The following is a 13285-nucleotide window of genomic DNA, read 5'->3' as shown; positions in this document are numbered from 1 at the left end:
CTCGTCGTCTCTCTCTCTCTCTCTCTCTCTCTCTCTCTCTCTCTCTCTCTCTCTCTCTCTCTCAATTCTCTGTTTCAATTCAGATCTTCCATTCCCCCAAATTCTCATTTCAATTCGATCTCTGGATTGAATTCCCATCTTCAAAACCCCGAAACCCTACCTTGATTTCGGATTTCCAAATTCGAAAGAGAAAACCCTCGAAACCCTAGATCAGGTCAGAAACCTTGATCGGAGATGCAAGGATTCGGGGTGGGTTTCCGGTTCCACCCCACCGAGCGTGAGCTCGTTGGTTACTTCCTCCGCAACCGAGCCTCCATGGGCTCCGAATTCCGGCCGGGCACAGTCGTTGAATGCCGTGATTTCTACGGCAAGACCGAGCCGTGGGTCATCTGGGACAGCCACGGCGGTCCTGGATTGGATGAAGGAGAGTCTCTCTACTTCTTTACCGAGAGGCACAGGCTTCACGGCACCGGAAACCGGTTCAACCGGAAGGTCGGGTCCGGTACATGGAGCGCTCAACGCCCATTAAAAGTGGAGCAGAATGGTGAGGTTATTGGGATGAAACGCGAGTTTCGATATGAACGCGGTTCCCATCCTGATCAAAATAACTGTTGGCTGATGCAGGAATTCGAGATGGATGTGAATGACTCTCTTGTGCTCTGCACCTTGAGGAAAAAGCCATCACCAGCTGTGGTGGTGGCGGTGCAGGAGAGCAACACCACTCGAAAGAGAAATGACCCATGCGGTAATGATGACTCAAACCACTTGAAAAGGTTGAGACTTGATCAACCTACCAGTAACAGCACCGCTGAGGTTGAGAATTTGTCACATTATGATTGTGAGGTTGTGAATGTGTCCAATTCTGTTTGTGTTGACTATTTTAAACAGTGGCTTCAGATGGTTTTGGATGAGGATCCCATCAGCGATGCCTTGTTGGATGAGTGTCTTGGAGGTACTTCTGGTTTGCCTTCTATTAATGATCCTAGTCTCTTTGATATTACTAATGATGCAAATGCAGATTCCTTCTCACTCATAAACTGATAGTGATATTCTTTTTGGGCTGTACTTTGGTGAGTCCTTGTTTCTTTATCGTTTATTTTGTTTTCTCTCGGTGACCCAGTTCTTAGATGATCCTAGTAGTGCACAGTTACCCTTTGAAATCTTTTGGAGAACAGATTCTTAATTAGAGATGAGAGCCTAACTGGAGTGTGAAATAAATGGCCTCCTAGAGTCGATGAGATCCACAGATGGTTCTCCCTCTGCCTAATTAGATCAGGTTATGTACTTTATATGAAGGTTGTCGATTTAGTGACCTTTTAGGGCAGGCTCTTTCTGTCATGTTTTGATGGTAAAACACCTCTTTAGTTTTTATCTTGAAAAAAGAAAAAAAAAAAAAAAAAAAAAAATACTCTTGATAGGAGAGGGATCATTTGCATCGGCGGACATTCGTTTACCTGGTGAATGATCAGAACTATGTGTTCAGTATATATTTATATAATGACTTATCTGCAATCAATGCAGATGCGTAGAATGACAGTCGAATAGGTGTATCATCTCGCTGTCTGCTAATGTGGGCAGCTTTAATGAAGCCAATGAAAACAGGAAGAGGGGAATGGTTCTTCCTTTTGAACCCCTTTGGATTACATTGATGAAATCAAATATTCTGTGGACGTGCCCCAGGTATGTTTTTGGACACAAGAATTTTGAATGCCTTAGGCTGGAACATTTCATGAAGCAAGTGTTCTTGGGGTTGATTGATTATTTTCTTACTTTCTTTTATTTGCTTTTACAGTTAGCAGAGAATTAAGTTCAGTTGGCAAAATAAAAATATGGTATTTTTTGTAACAAAAAAAAATGTATATGGTATTTGGTCCAAATCTGTCAAATGAGTAATTGACAGGTCAAAGAGCACCGGTCTAGTTAAGAGCCTATGCATGTAGATGGACCAAATATCAGAATGCTCCATCTGTTCCTTCACAATTCACACAGTTTGAAAGCACAAGTCAAACGTGCACAGACAATCTCCCTGTACAGTTATCTTCTCCTTTTGTGTCTCTTCTAGCCTGTAATCTCTTGCCATCTCTATATACCACCTGGTCCACCCCATTTTCAAATAGTTACTTAGTTACAGACTCAGACATTAATTAGAAGCTTTCTCTCCAAACCATGTCCTTCTCCCAGCTCAACACTTCAACATGTTACAGTTTTTCCTCATCAGGTTTCCCTCTCTCTGGCTTTGTTTTCTTTGTATTATCTTGCTTCTTTGGGGTTCATGCATGATTTTCTTGGATTGGGTTTTTTTATTTAATTTGTTGACTGATGATCTTTGTTCTGTTGATGAGGATTTTTCATTGATGTTATCAATGCCCCTGTTTTTGAAGATTTTATTGCATCTTTGAAGTTAAATTATCAGTTGAGAGAACCTTTAAATTATAGCTTTATGGCCTCATTTTGTAGGAATCTAAGTATTGTTTATATTAGACACTCTGATTAAGTGTTGGTGGAAACTGGTAGAGAACACGCAAGAGTAATAGAGAAGAAAAACTGAATTTTATTGATAAAGAGACTGTTCATTGTCTATCAGATTTCATACTCATGCACTCATTGACTTTGTATTGTATCTTGCTTTCTTGTGCTTGGAAAATTATAAAAAGGTTGGTTTTTGCATAACTTTAACAAAGCGGGGCCTCAGGAAAAAATAAAAAGAAAAACTAAACATTTGGTATCATTGACTGGAAAACGGCTTGATAGAATACCAAGGAAAGTAATTAGATGGGCCTTTAGACAAAGAGATGTTCCTAAATTTGTACAAATTCTAATCAAAGGAAATGGAAGGGTACTGGCTTTGCGGAGACCAGAACTTATTGGACAGGTTTTTAGTGAATAGAGAAAGACTCAAATGATTGATGTTTTCTTTTTTCTAATTTTGATTTCGACATCATATGCTTTCTGTGTGTGCAAGAGCAAGATATTTGTAATGTAGCAGGGGACTTCGCCGAATTACCTACAACAATTGAGAATAACATCTTTCATGTTAAATAATCACCAACCAAGCCAGATGCTTTTAGAATTTAGTTGGTTGTTTTGTACATTGTATGATTGGAAGGTGCTACTGACTTGAAACCACAAAGAGATAATGAACTTTTGTGTATTTAAAGTTGTCACACTATCATTCTTTCTGTCCTGTCTCCTTAATGAAAATCACCGATCTTTTTCTAATCTGGATTGATATTTTACTCCTACTGTATACATTTCAAACAAATCTGGAAGAGATCTCTCGCAACAAGCAGCTTCAACAGTCCCAAGGTCAAATGGCAAAGCAGAAGTAAATACTGCTATTTTGGTAAGCTCATCCCCTACTACCTCTATGATTTATTTATATTCTTTTACATTATTTACCATATAAGGGGTGTGTTAATAGCAAAAAAGGGTGTGTTAATAGCACCACCCTTAAATAAAAATAAACCTTGTAGGTAAATTTGATTTTATCATCAGTTCATTAACTGATGTAAAAAATAGACTACTGCTTCACTTAATGGATTCATAAACTGAGTAAACATGTAGTGGCAGGTAAATTCATTAATAAATAATCTCAACGTTTATTTATTAACATAATATCACACTTGATAGGCCACTACGTAGTTGCCTGTAGTGAAGACTGCAGAGATATTCAAGGCCATAAAGTGGCCTAGTTGTTCTCATGATATTACTACATATGCTATTTAGCATGAGCATTCTGTTTTACTGAGAAAAACCATTTCCTGTTATGTACTTTTAACAGATTGTGGAATCTATGCTGAGTAAAGTGATGGAAGAATTTCAGCATCGCCTAGCAAGCCAAACCGAACTGGTAAGCAGCTGTCTGTCCACGAACAATGGCTTAATTTTTCATTTGCCGTTTTTCTCTTCTGAGATTTCATCACTTCCTTAGTGTCCACGAACAAGGGCTTAATTTTTCATGTGCCGTTTTTCTCTTCTGAGATTTCATTGCTTCCTTAGTGTACATGATATATATTAGATGACTAAGTTCTACTCTGGTTATAATTAGATCCGGTTTCCCGAATAGTTTATGAAGTTCTACTGTTTTGTCTCATCGTCTTTAGGAAGATGAATTATATGTGCAGTTTCACTATTACTTACGATCAAGCTTTCCATGGATGATTTATACTTGTTTGATAATGGCAGGTAAAAGCACCTACTAAAGATAGCCCTGGCCCTGACTCAGACTTTGTATCTCTTTCAGAACCTGGTTCTGGTGATATGAAGGTATGCCTACATGTCTTTAGATTCTCGTTCACCATAGATGTTGCGAGAATGAAATATATTGGAGTAAATGGGGTAGCATTTTGTGTAATTTTGATTGATTTTGCAATTGGTGACATGTATTCTTCTACTGATGGACAATTTAGTATGAAGAGAGAGCTGCGACTCAAATAAAGAAGGATGATTGTTGCAATCAAACATATGACCATCAAGAGGGATCAAAAGGGCAGTTTATGAAACATAAAATGTTGTTTGAACAACAAAAGAAAAATATTCAGGTAAACTGCAGTTGTATCATAGTAGCTACTAATATTGTTAATCTGTCCTAAAGAACTGGTGAAATTGGTGCTGATATCCTGTAGGAATTGAAACATACTCTATATGATACAAAAGCAGGAATGAAATTTCTACAGAGGAAGTGCCAGGAGGAGTTCAACAACCTAGGTAATATATTCAAACTAAAATCGGTATTATTTTTTATTTCTTTTCCAAATTCTTAACCAGGACCATAATCAGTTTCGCAATGTAGGTACGCACCTGCATGGTTTGGCTCATGCAGCATCAGGGTACCAGAAAGTTCTTGATGGAAATCGCAAGTTATACAATCTGGTGCAGGATCTGAAAGGTAAGTTACTGGTCTTCCTATGTATAAAAATCAATATATGCTTTTTACAAATTTAATGGTCTTCAGTTTTGTTTGATTAGGCAATATAAGGGTATATTGCCGAGTGCGTCCTCCATCGCCTGGGCAAACAAATAGTTCCAATACTTATCATCACATAGATGATTGAAAAATTACAATTGTCACTCCTTCAAAATATGGCAAAGAGGGGCGGAAATCTTTCAGTTTCAACGAAGTATTTGGCCCATTCTCAACCCAAGGTTAGCTTAGCTAGTCTCAAAGTAGGATTCATTCATTCTTGTCAGCCTATTGATTGTCACTTTTGTTCCCATGCAGAGGAGGTATTTTCAGATACACAGCCTATCATTCGGTCTGTTCTTGATGGTTACAATGTCTGCATATTTGCTTATAGACAAACGGGATCAGGAAAAACTTATACTATGGTACATATATGTGGAGTTATACTTTAGATGATTTCATCATATAATATGCTTTGGGGCTAATTATTCTACAATTGCTGACTCGAATGTCGACCTTAAATGTTCCATAAAGAAGTCTTCAATCAACACTCCAAGACGATCTTTGCTTTCAAGCAAAGAATCGAAGGGTAGAAGGTTGTGGCCTCACACGTTGGGAAATTCCAACTAAATTTTGATTCCTTACAAAGCAGCGGAATTCCATCTCAGGCTGAAGGGATGGGTACCATTTAGGTTAGGGAAGAAGAATATGCCTAAACCATCGGTTTGGCACCACCTTTAACTTAAAGCATCAGACATGTTCTAGTTTTTTGTCTCACTCATCTTCGCTTTACAAAATGATTTCCCTCCCACCTAGGAGCCCGTGCTGAAGTGTTTTTTTTTTTTTTAATCATTTCAGGCAAACATTCTGGACAGTCGTATAGGTATTTGAGTTAGTAGTGAGAGGTAGTTGAGTTGGGATATTTTCAAATTCTGGGGGATTTTGAGCTTCTATATATGTTTTTTTATCCCAAATCCTTTAGTTATATAGACATGTTAATAATCTATGATTGACTTTCAAACTCTGTTACATGATATATACTTTGGTCAAGTAATACTCTTTTATGGATAAGTTCACTGCAAATAAAGTGTTTTTGGTCCTCCATTTTCTAATAGTCACTTTAAAAAAAAAAAAAAAAATATCGATGATATATTGATACTCAAGTTAGAAAAGATCATTACATATTTTCCCTCTACTGATGGTTTGATAAAAAGTTTGTTATACAATCATACAAGATCATAATGATGCATTGAATAGGCCTAATCATTTAACGTTAAGGTGCTCGCAAATTCAAGGCGAGCCTACTACCAGTGTATGACACGACACTGGAATAAGCTAATTTAAAAATAAAAAAATAAAAAAAATAAAAACTAGATAAAAAATGGGTTAAACTTAAACAACTCAACATTTTCATAAAATAAGGGTATCAGAAACTAAGAAAGGTATATAATACACCATTGAAAATCCATAAATTACCAGGTGAAAGTAAAGAACTTAAAACTTTCATAATGTTGCTATGTGCGCCTAAGGTAGTCCCACCCAGTCGATTGCCTGAGTGTCAAAATTAGTAAAACAGCAACAGTCACAAGACCCAGGGAAAATCATCCAACATTGTAACAGAGGATTTTCATTCTTGTCCAAGCAATAATATATGGACCTTAAGCACCAGCTTCAGGAGACCTATTCTGTCGCTGTAACTCTTCATCGGCATTCCTGAAAAACTGGTCCCAGCCACTCCCGGAGCTGGTGTCTACATAATCGAATGGTACTGCTGTCTTCAAACCTGGCCTGACACGACACTGGCTCTCCACAATTCTGAAGTCCACACCATCCCCTTGTTCATTATCATTCTGTACCAGTTCCTCCCATGTAAACATCAGAGGCAGTGTAAATGCACCCCAAGGGTTGAAATCAATAACTTTAACTCGCTTGTCCTTGGTCAGGTATACATCAAAGGTGTAGTTTTCTGACTCGAATCTCGACCTTAAATGTTCCATAAAGAAGTCTTCAATCAACACTCCAAGATGATCTTTGCTTTCAAGCAGAGAAGGGTAGAAGGTTGTGGCCTCACGTTGGGAAATTCCAACTAAATTTTGATTCCTTACAAAGCAGCGGAATTCCATCTCTGGCTGAAGGGATGGGTACCATTTACGAAGAGCAAGGAAGAAGCTCCCGGGCCTTGAGGAGGTTTTGTCACTGCATGAATCATAAGCATGACACAAATCATGCACCAATGAGTCAGATGATCGTAGCAACAATGCAATCTCACAGAAGGAAGAGCATCTCAGAGTCCCAGTTGTGCTAATCCAAGCAGAATCTTTTGGTGCGCTCCAGTTTAGCTTCGGGAACACAGCACCTCCAAGGGATGCAATAGATTCCTTAATTTCCAACTCAAGTTCAGGAAAAGAAGGGGGCAAAGAAGACCGCTCTGACTCATCATCAGATCCTTCTACTACTTGATAATCATCTTCCTCCTCTGGATTATGAATTCTGTTGGGTAAGGCATCTTCATTTGAGATAGAAGCTGGAAGAAGGAAAGGCCCTGAATCATCAAGAAGATATTGGACAAAGGATTCTGGAAGTTCATGGATCCGTGTTTTAATAGACACGGATTTAAACTTAGGGTACCATTCCTGTATCTGACATCGATTCACTTCTTCTTCCTTCATTTCTTGGCTCAGTGTATTGGATCAAAGGCTGTTTGCTATATGTTATTGTTTGCTATCTGCTAAACAAAAAGGTATGATTAGTGTAGTGCATCATAAATTGACAAAACAGAACCACTAGAAAATGAATAGTTAGTATAAATAAAAAAGGAAATAGGTTTTCTCATGCAATAGTGAAACTCTTTCAAACGATTTAAGTAATATTCATGACAGAGAGCCACCGAGCCATGAATAACTTGGAGACCATTTTTGAGTAAAGCATGTCATAATGAACATCAATTCTGCTAGAAATCCAATAACTATCAACTCTATGACTTTTTGAGTGATTCACATTTACACGAATGACCTTGCTTTGGCTGACAACCTTGATCATACAATGAAATTATATTATACTAGATATAAAGAGAAAGCCGACTATATGAAACAGTTTCATCTTAAGTTTCTAAAATTGTAATCTCAGAATCTCAGATCCACAAAATGCAAAGTATCTACATTCGCTCATAAAGGTGAAGAAATGATAGGCTGATGATAGCAATTATTACAAGGCAATAGAAGAGAAGAGCATATATGGACCATCTGTCACCAATAATCTTGACAAGAACATGATCCATTAGTAAAATGATGGAACCGGTTTCGATCGCGAACAATAATTTCTCTACCAAATTTGGCTGAAACATGCTTCATGAACGAATGGCAGTCATTACAGATTCGAATATTCTTCATGACCCTAATGGTCCTAGTATCCTTGACACTCATAAGTGCAAAAGCCACAGCCAATTTCTCACTATGATAACCAAGAGTATGCTCCTTCTCCTCCTCTTCAATGTCATGCAAAACATTTGATGTAAGGGGAGTATATCCGGTGTCTTTTATACTTTCAAGTATTCTGTCTAAGAAATCTCTAATACTCTGAGATTGGGGATGAGAGTTATCCCCTGAAATGAACTCATGAGTGATATGGTCTACACTAATTGAGCTAGAACCAGCTTTCTTGTTAACTCCAATTGCCCTCATTGAATTCCTAACATTTGCCTTTTCTACCCATCTACCAGCTCCCCCGTAAGCATTAGCTAAAAGCACATAATCACCATCATGATAACTATCTAGCTTGTTCAACCTCTTCTTCACTTTCTTAGCCAACACAAGATGGTTATGATTTACACATGCTCCGAGAAGGGTCCTCCAAATGACAGAATTTGGCCTGATTGGCATTTTCTCCACAAATTCATAGGCTTCGCAAAGCAAACCGGCCCGGCCAAGGAGGTCAACCATACAGCCATAATGCTTAAGCATTGGCTCCAGGCCATACTCATCCTTCATGCTTTTGAAAACTCTCCAACCATCTTGCACAAGTCCGCCGTGACTACATGCCACCAAAATCCCAGTTATAGACATATGATCTGGCTGTAAACCAGCTTTTTTCATCTCATAAAAGACCCTTAGAGCTTCTCTACTGCGGCCATGCACCGCAAGGCCAGTACTCAATGCTGTCCATGTCTGCACATTCTTCAATGGCATTTCATCAAACACTTCAATAGATTTATCAACCATTCCACAACGTGAATACATGTCAATTAATGCAGTACCCAATGAGACAGTAAGTTCTAGTCCACTTTTTTTTATATAGTAATGAACTCTCTGACCCAATTCCAGTGCTCCTAAGCTTGAAACAGCGGATATCACACTGAGCATAGTGACCTCATCCGGCATTACATTCTTGGCATGCTGCATTTGCCGAAATAATGCAAGGGCCTCGTTGAAAAAGCCATTGTTCGTAAAAGAACTGATCATGGATGACCACGAAACCAAATCTTTCTCATGCATTGCATGAAACACATTCAATGCAAGCTCAACCGACCCACAACTCCCGTAAAAACTAATTAATGCATTCTGAACATATACGTCAGAAAGGAAGCCAAGCTTAAGAATATGTGTATGGACGTCTTGACCCAGTTGCAGGCGAGCGCAAGCCTTAAGAAGAAAAGGGAAGGTGAAGTTATCAGGTGGGACACCTTGCTGACGCATTTGGGTAAAGAAGGAGATTGCATGGGAAGGAGAAGAGTGGGCTGCTACATGAGCTCTGATGATAGTGTTATAGGCAAAGGTGTCAGGAGAGGGAATGTAGGCAAAGAGAGCTCGGAAGTAGGATAAGCATTTAGGGGAAGGTGTAGCAGCGCACCACAGCAGGAGGCGTCGAAGGGCGGGAGGGTGATTCTGTTGGCCAGTTTTGATAAGCCAAGCATGGAACTTGTACACACGGTTCATGGACATTATTCTTTCTCATTGCATACTTCAACTCTAAGGGAAACCCAAACACCTGTTTTGATGAGAAAGATTATTAGCTAGGGTGCACTGACTCGAATTCCATCAAAACACTAACCGAAAATGGCATTCCAAGGTAACAGCAACACAATAATTCCCCTCGAATCTCATAAAATAGACAATGCACTGCCTAAATATCTGGCGATATTGAACTTCCGAATCAACAGAAGTCGACTGTCACTCGGTTGCAGCATATTGCCATACGTTATATACATGTCTCTGTCCTAAGAGGTTAACTAACTAGATTGCAGCTCAAACTAGCCTAGATTGAAACACAACAAATTCAGCACAAAAATAGTGAATTCACGCAAAGCATAAAACATCGGCAATTTCTAATCGAGAGTGTTGGTACAAGTATGAGATGAGGAATAGGCGTACCGATGAGAAGGGATATTTCGGAATCCAAGCCTCTATCTTTTTCTGGCTTCGGAAATTGAAGCGGTGCAAAGAGGGAAGAGGGCTGGGGCTGCTGGTGATGACGGGTCTGTGTGTCTGTCGAGTGTGAAGAGCACGAGACTGAAGAAGTTGAACAAGAGATAGTAACGACAGACCAAAGCGAACGAGCGAGAAGCAGATTCAGCAATGGGTTAATTACATGGGTTTCATCATCATATGGGCTGAAAACATCATCCATCAACATAAAATTGTTCTGGGTTAGAGTTAGGACCCATGTGGGATCTATTTAGCCAGGGTAAAATTGGGGTAAAAATTAACTCATGTCTTAATTCGGGCTGATGGGCCACAATCATCTCTATTAACTGCAGACAACAACTTGCATATAGGTTCCCACCGATTATTTATTAAAATATTTCAACATGTCTTTAATATGAGCTGTTAAGATCAAGATATAGTGAATATCCTTGACTCTAGTTAATATCAAATTCTTTTCTCATTGCCGGTGTAGATAAAGTGAATATCCTTGACTCTAATTACTAACCTAACATCAACATAAAAAAGTGGAAAAAGATGTCACAATTCATTCTACAATTTTAAAACAACGTCATTAGATATAATAAAAATAAATAATTAACATCTCTCCCTCTTCAAAACCCTAGAGAGAAAAACGTGGTCGTTGGTTTTCCAAGCCTGTCCGGGGCGAGGCTATGGCACGAGAGTGGAGTTTCAGGAATGATGTTTTTCTTCTTTCTCTCTCGATTGGAGGACATGTCTGAGTTATGGCAGTTGTCAAACAGCAACAAGCGTGGCCCGTGGATCATCTTTGTACCGATACTGTCCCAACTTAACCACCTTTAAGGTGTTGGGTTTTAATCACAAAAGGTCTCGGTACAATTAGGAATGATCCATCCATTTATTAGTTATATTTTATTTGTCACTTTTCCAATGTGGGATCTCTCATCTCCAACAACAGTGACGGGCGTTCGGGGTGCAGCTTGATCTTGGCCGGGACGAAGTAGGTCTTGGTGGCTTTCAGTTAGTGGCAAGCCAGTTTTGATTGGTTCAATCAGATGTGTGATCTGATCGCGGCGACTCAAGTTAGTATTCGAATATGAGGATGGAGCTTATTGCTACGTGGTGGTCTAAGGCGGTTAATTTGTCTGGGGTGACAACAACGGCGGCGCGGCATGGCAGACCCGTTTCGGGTCGGAGGAATAGGCATGGGCCTCCTTCTGGTCCTTCACTCTTGGTTTTGTCTTGGGCCCAACGAGTGGGCCCATTGGGACAAGTTATGTACATTTAGTCATATGAGAAGAGATCTCACTCACTGGGTAATTTGATCAAAACAATGGAATGGATAAATCAACAAGACCACAAATTAATGAAACCAGTCCATAAACATTAATGAAACCAATTCCATAAACCCTAAAGAAGAAAAATTGGAAGAAACTTGAAGAGCTAGCTTGATTCACAACTCCAACTAATTAAGGTGACGAGATAAGCACGTACGGTGCAACGTCCTCGATCGCTTATTCAGGGACTAGCTTGGTTGTCGACACAAAGGACAAAAGGGGTTGATATCCAGCCAAGGGAGAATGCAATATATATGATAACGGTGCGTGCCGAGCAAACGAATAGTCGAGATGAAATATAAGTCGTCTTCGATTCTTCGGTAAAATCCTCTAAACAAATTGCGCACGACCGCGTCTCAAAGACGATGGGAATGTGGTTCTTTACAACTACTTCTGTAATAACCACAAGAATAGGGTACTCGGGGGGGGGGGGGGGACACTGCCTCGTCGAGCACCTGGCACAATTTGGCAATAATAAGTTGATATTCCGTACGAGGGACTCCATAGATTTTAGCTCAAGGGAGATAAACTGTGTAAACATGCTTCTGTTCGATATCAGCTTGGCATCAGAGAAATTTATCAACAAAGATCTGCTATTTAATTTGCTTTCTTTCTTCACTGTTGGATCCATATGGTCAAGGATCACCTGTACCTAAAATCCCTATGCCAAATATGTGCCTTCAATGAATTTTGAACACGTGGAGTCCCACTTATCACTATTTAACAGAAGATTAACACCGTTAGTTTTAGTTAAATTTTGCTTTTAACTAAAAGAGGGAATAGCTAGTAAGAAAAACTCTCAGTCTTCTTCTTCCCTTCCTTCTTCTTCATCGCTAGTTCGCTACAGACTTTTAGGGTTTGCCAGACCCCACAAAAAAATTTAAGGGTAAGAGGAGAAGATGACTCCGACCGCGACATAGGCCAAAGCGACGGCGATCGTCTTTTCTTTCTGAATTTGAGTTTATGCTATTGGTGATATTTTGGAACTGGGTGAGGTGCAAGGGTTTCGAACTTTTGATGAGGAGTTTAAAGGAGGAGGAGAATATTGGGAATCGGGTCAGAGAGACGAGGAATGGATCAGAATTTGATGGTGATGATCTTGCATCTTGCATACGATCCTACGGCGGGATAGAGCACCGGAGATTGTTGTTGTGGTTTAGGTCAGCGAACGTGGTAATGGTGGTGTAGAAAGCACATATCTGTATACATAGTTTAATTAAAACTAACAAGAGCATAAAGAAGAAGGAGATGCAGAAGAAGCCCAGTTCTGAGTGGTGGTGGTGATGATGATGAAGAAGAAGGAAAGGACGAAGGAGATGGGGGAGTATTTTTTCTTTTTCTTTTTTTTTCTAGTAAAAAACAAAATTTAATTAAAACTAAGAGAGTTAAAACTTCTGTTAAACAGTGATGAGTGGAATTCCAGGTGTCAAAATTTTATTGAAAACACATAATGGGCACAGAGAATTTAGGTACAGGTGATATCATTCCTCAAGCTGCAGAGCTTCATCTGTAGGATCGCTTCCTCGCCTTTTGGGTCGTGTTGGCTTGATTGCTCAACCTTTCATTCATAATAACTTGAAGACATGAATTTGGAAGACATGCTTGAAAGTTGAAACAACTCATTATATATCCAGACACCTCTATTA

The 13285-nt window shown here is 39.4% G+C and overlaps 4 protein-coding genes across 5 annotated transcripts; 2 read left to right on the top strand and 2 right to left on the bottom strand.

Moving 5' to 3' along the window:
- The first annotated feature begins 234 nt into the window (after nt 1–234).
- Nucleotides 235–1041, top strand: LOC101298970 (NAC domain-containing protein 7-like). Its single transcript, XM_004292506.1, has one exon. The coding sequence runs from the start codon at nt 235–237 to the stop codon at nt 1039–1041; it is 807 nt and encodes a 268-aa protein (XP_004292554.1).
- Nucleotides 1042–3031: 1990 nt separating this feature from the next.
- Nucleotides 3032–5522, top strand: LOC101291484 (kinesin-4-like). The gene is made up of 8 exons (XM_004290536.1): nt 3032–3343; nt 3782–3850; nt 4186–4266; nt 4410–4541; nt 4626–4707; nt 4793–4888; nt 4969–5145; nt 5222–5522. Exons 2-7 carry the CDS (start codon nt 3794–3796, stop codon nt 5052–5054), a joined length of 534 nt encoding a protein of 177 aa, XP_004290584.1. The 5' UTR covers nt 3032–3343; nt 3782–3793; the 3' UTR covers nt 5055–5145; nt 5222–5522.
- A 736-nt stretch (nt 5523–6258) lies between these two features.
- Nucleotides 6259–10443, bottom strand: LOC101291005 (cell division cycle protein 123 homolog). 2 transcript variants are annotated; one of them, XM_004290535.1, is made up of 3 exons: nt 10270–10336; nt 9749–9886; nt 6259–7628 (listed from the first exon to the last, which is right to left on the bottom strand). In XM_004290535.1, exon 3 carries the CDS (start codon nt 7570–7572, stop codon nt 6562–6564), a length of 1011 nt encoding a protein of 336 aa, XP_004290583.1. In that variant the 5' UTR covers nt 7573–7628; nt 9749–9886; nt 10270–10336; the 3' UTR covers nt 6259–6561. The 2 variants fall into 2 exon arrangements, with proteins under 2 accessions (XP_004290583.1, XP_004290582.1); XM_004290534.1 differs by lacking the exon at nt 9749–9886 and having other exon boundaries at nt 10270–10443.
- LOC101298681 (pentatricopeptide repeat-containing protein At4g21065-like) lies at nt 8149–9840 on the bottom strand. The gene has a single exon (XM_004292505.1). It carries the CDS (start codon nt 9838–9840, stop codon nt 8149–8151), a length of 1692 nt encoding a protein of 563 aa, XP_004292553.1.
- Nucleotides 10444–13285: the final 2842 nt, after the last annotated feature.

Source organism: Fragaria vesca, linkage group LG2 (genome assembly GCF_000184155.1).
Source record: "Fragaria vesca subsp. vesca linkage group LG2, FraVesHawaii_1.0, whole genome shotgun sequence".
NCBI classification, from domain to species: domain Eukaryota; kingdom Viridiplantae; phylum Streptophyta; class Magnoliopsida; order Rosales; family Rosaceae; genus Fragaria; species Fragaria vesca.
Note: the sequence above shows the minus strand (reverse complement) of the source record. Positions and strands in the feature narration are given on the sequence as shown.

Excerpts from the sequence above, each read along its gene's own strand:
- LOC101291005 (XM_004290534.1), bottom strand. The coding sequence starts at position 7,572 with ATGAAGGAAGAAGAAGTGAATCGATGTCAGATACAGGAATGGTACCCT.
- LOC101298970 (XM_004292506.1), top strand. The coding sequence starts at position 235 with ATGCAAGGATTCGGGGTGGGTTTCCGGTTCCACCCCACCGAGCGTGAG.
- LOC101291484 (XM_004290536.1), top strand. The coding sequence starts at position 3,794 with ATGCTGAGTAAAGTGATGGAAGAATTTCAGCATCGCCTAGCAAGCCAA. Across the intron at positions 3,851-4,185 it reads TAGCAAGCCAAACCGAACTG|GTAAAAGCACCTACTAAAGA; the intron begins GTAAGCAGCTGT and ends TGATAATGGCAG. Across the intron at positions 4,542-4,625 it reads AACAAAAGAAAAATATTCAG|GAATTGAAACATACTCTATA; the intron begins GTAAACTGCAGT and ends GATATCCTGTAG.
- LOC101298681 (XM_004292505.1), bottom strand. The coding sequence starts at position 9,840 with ATGTCCATGAACCGTGTGTACAAGTTCCATGCTTGGCTTATCAAAACT.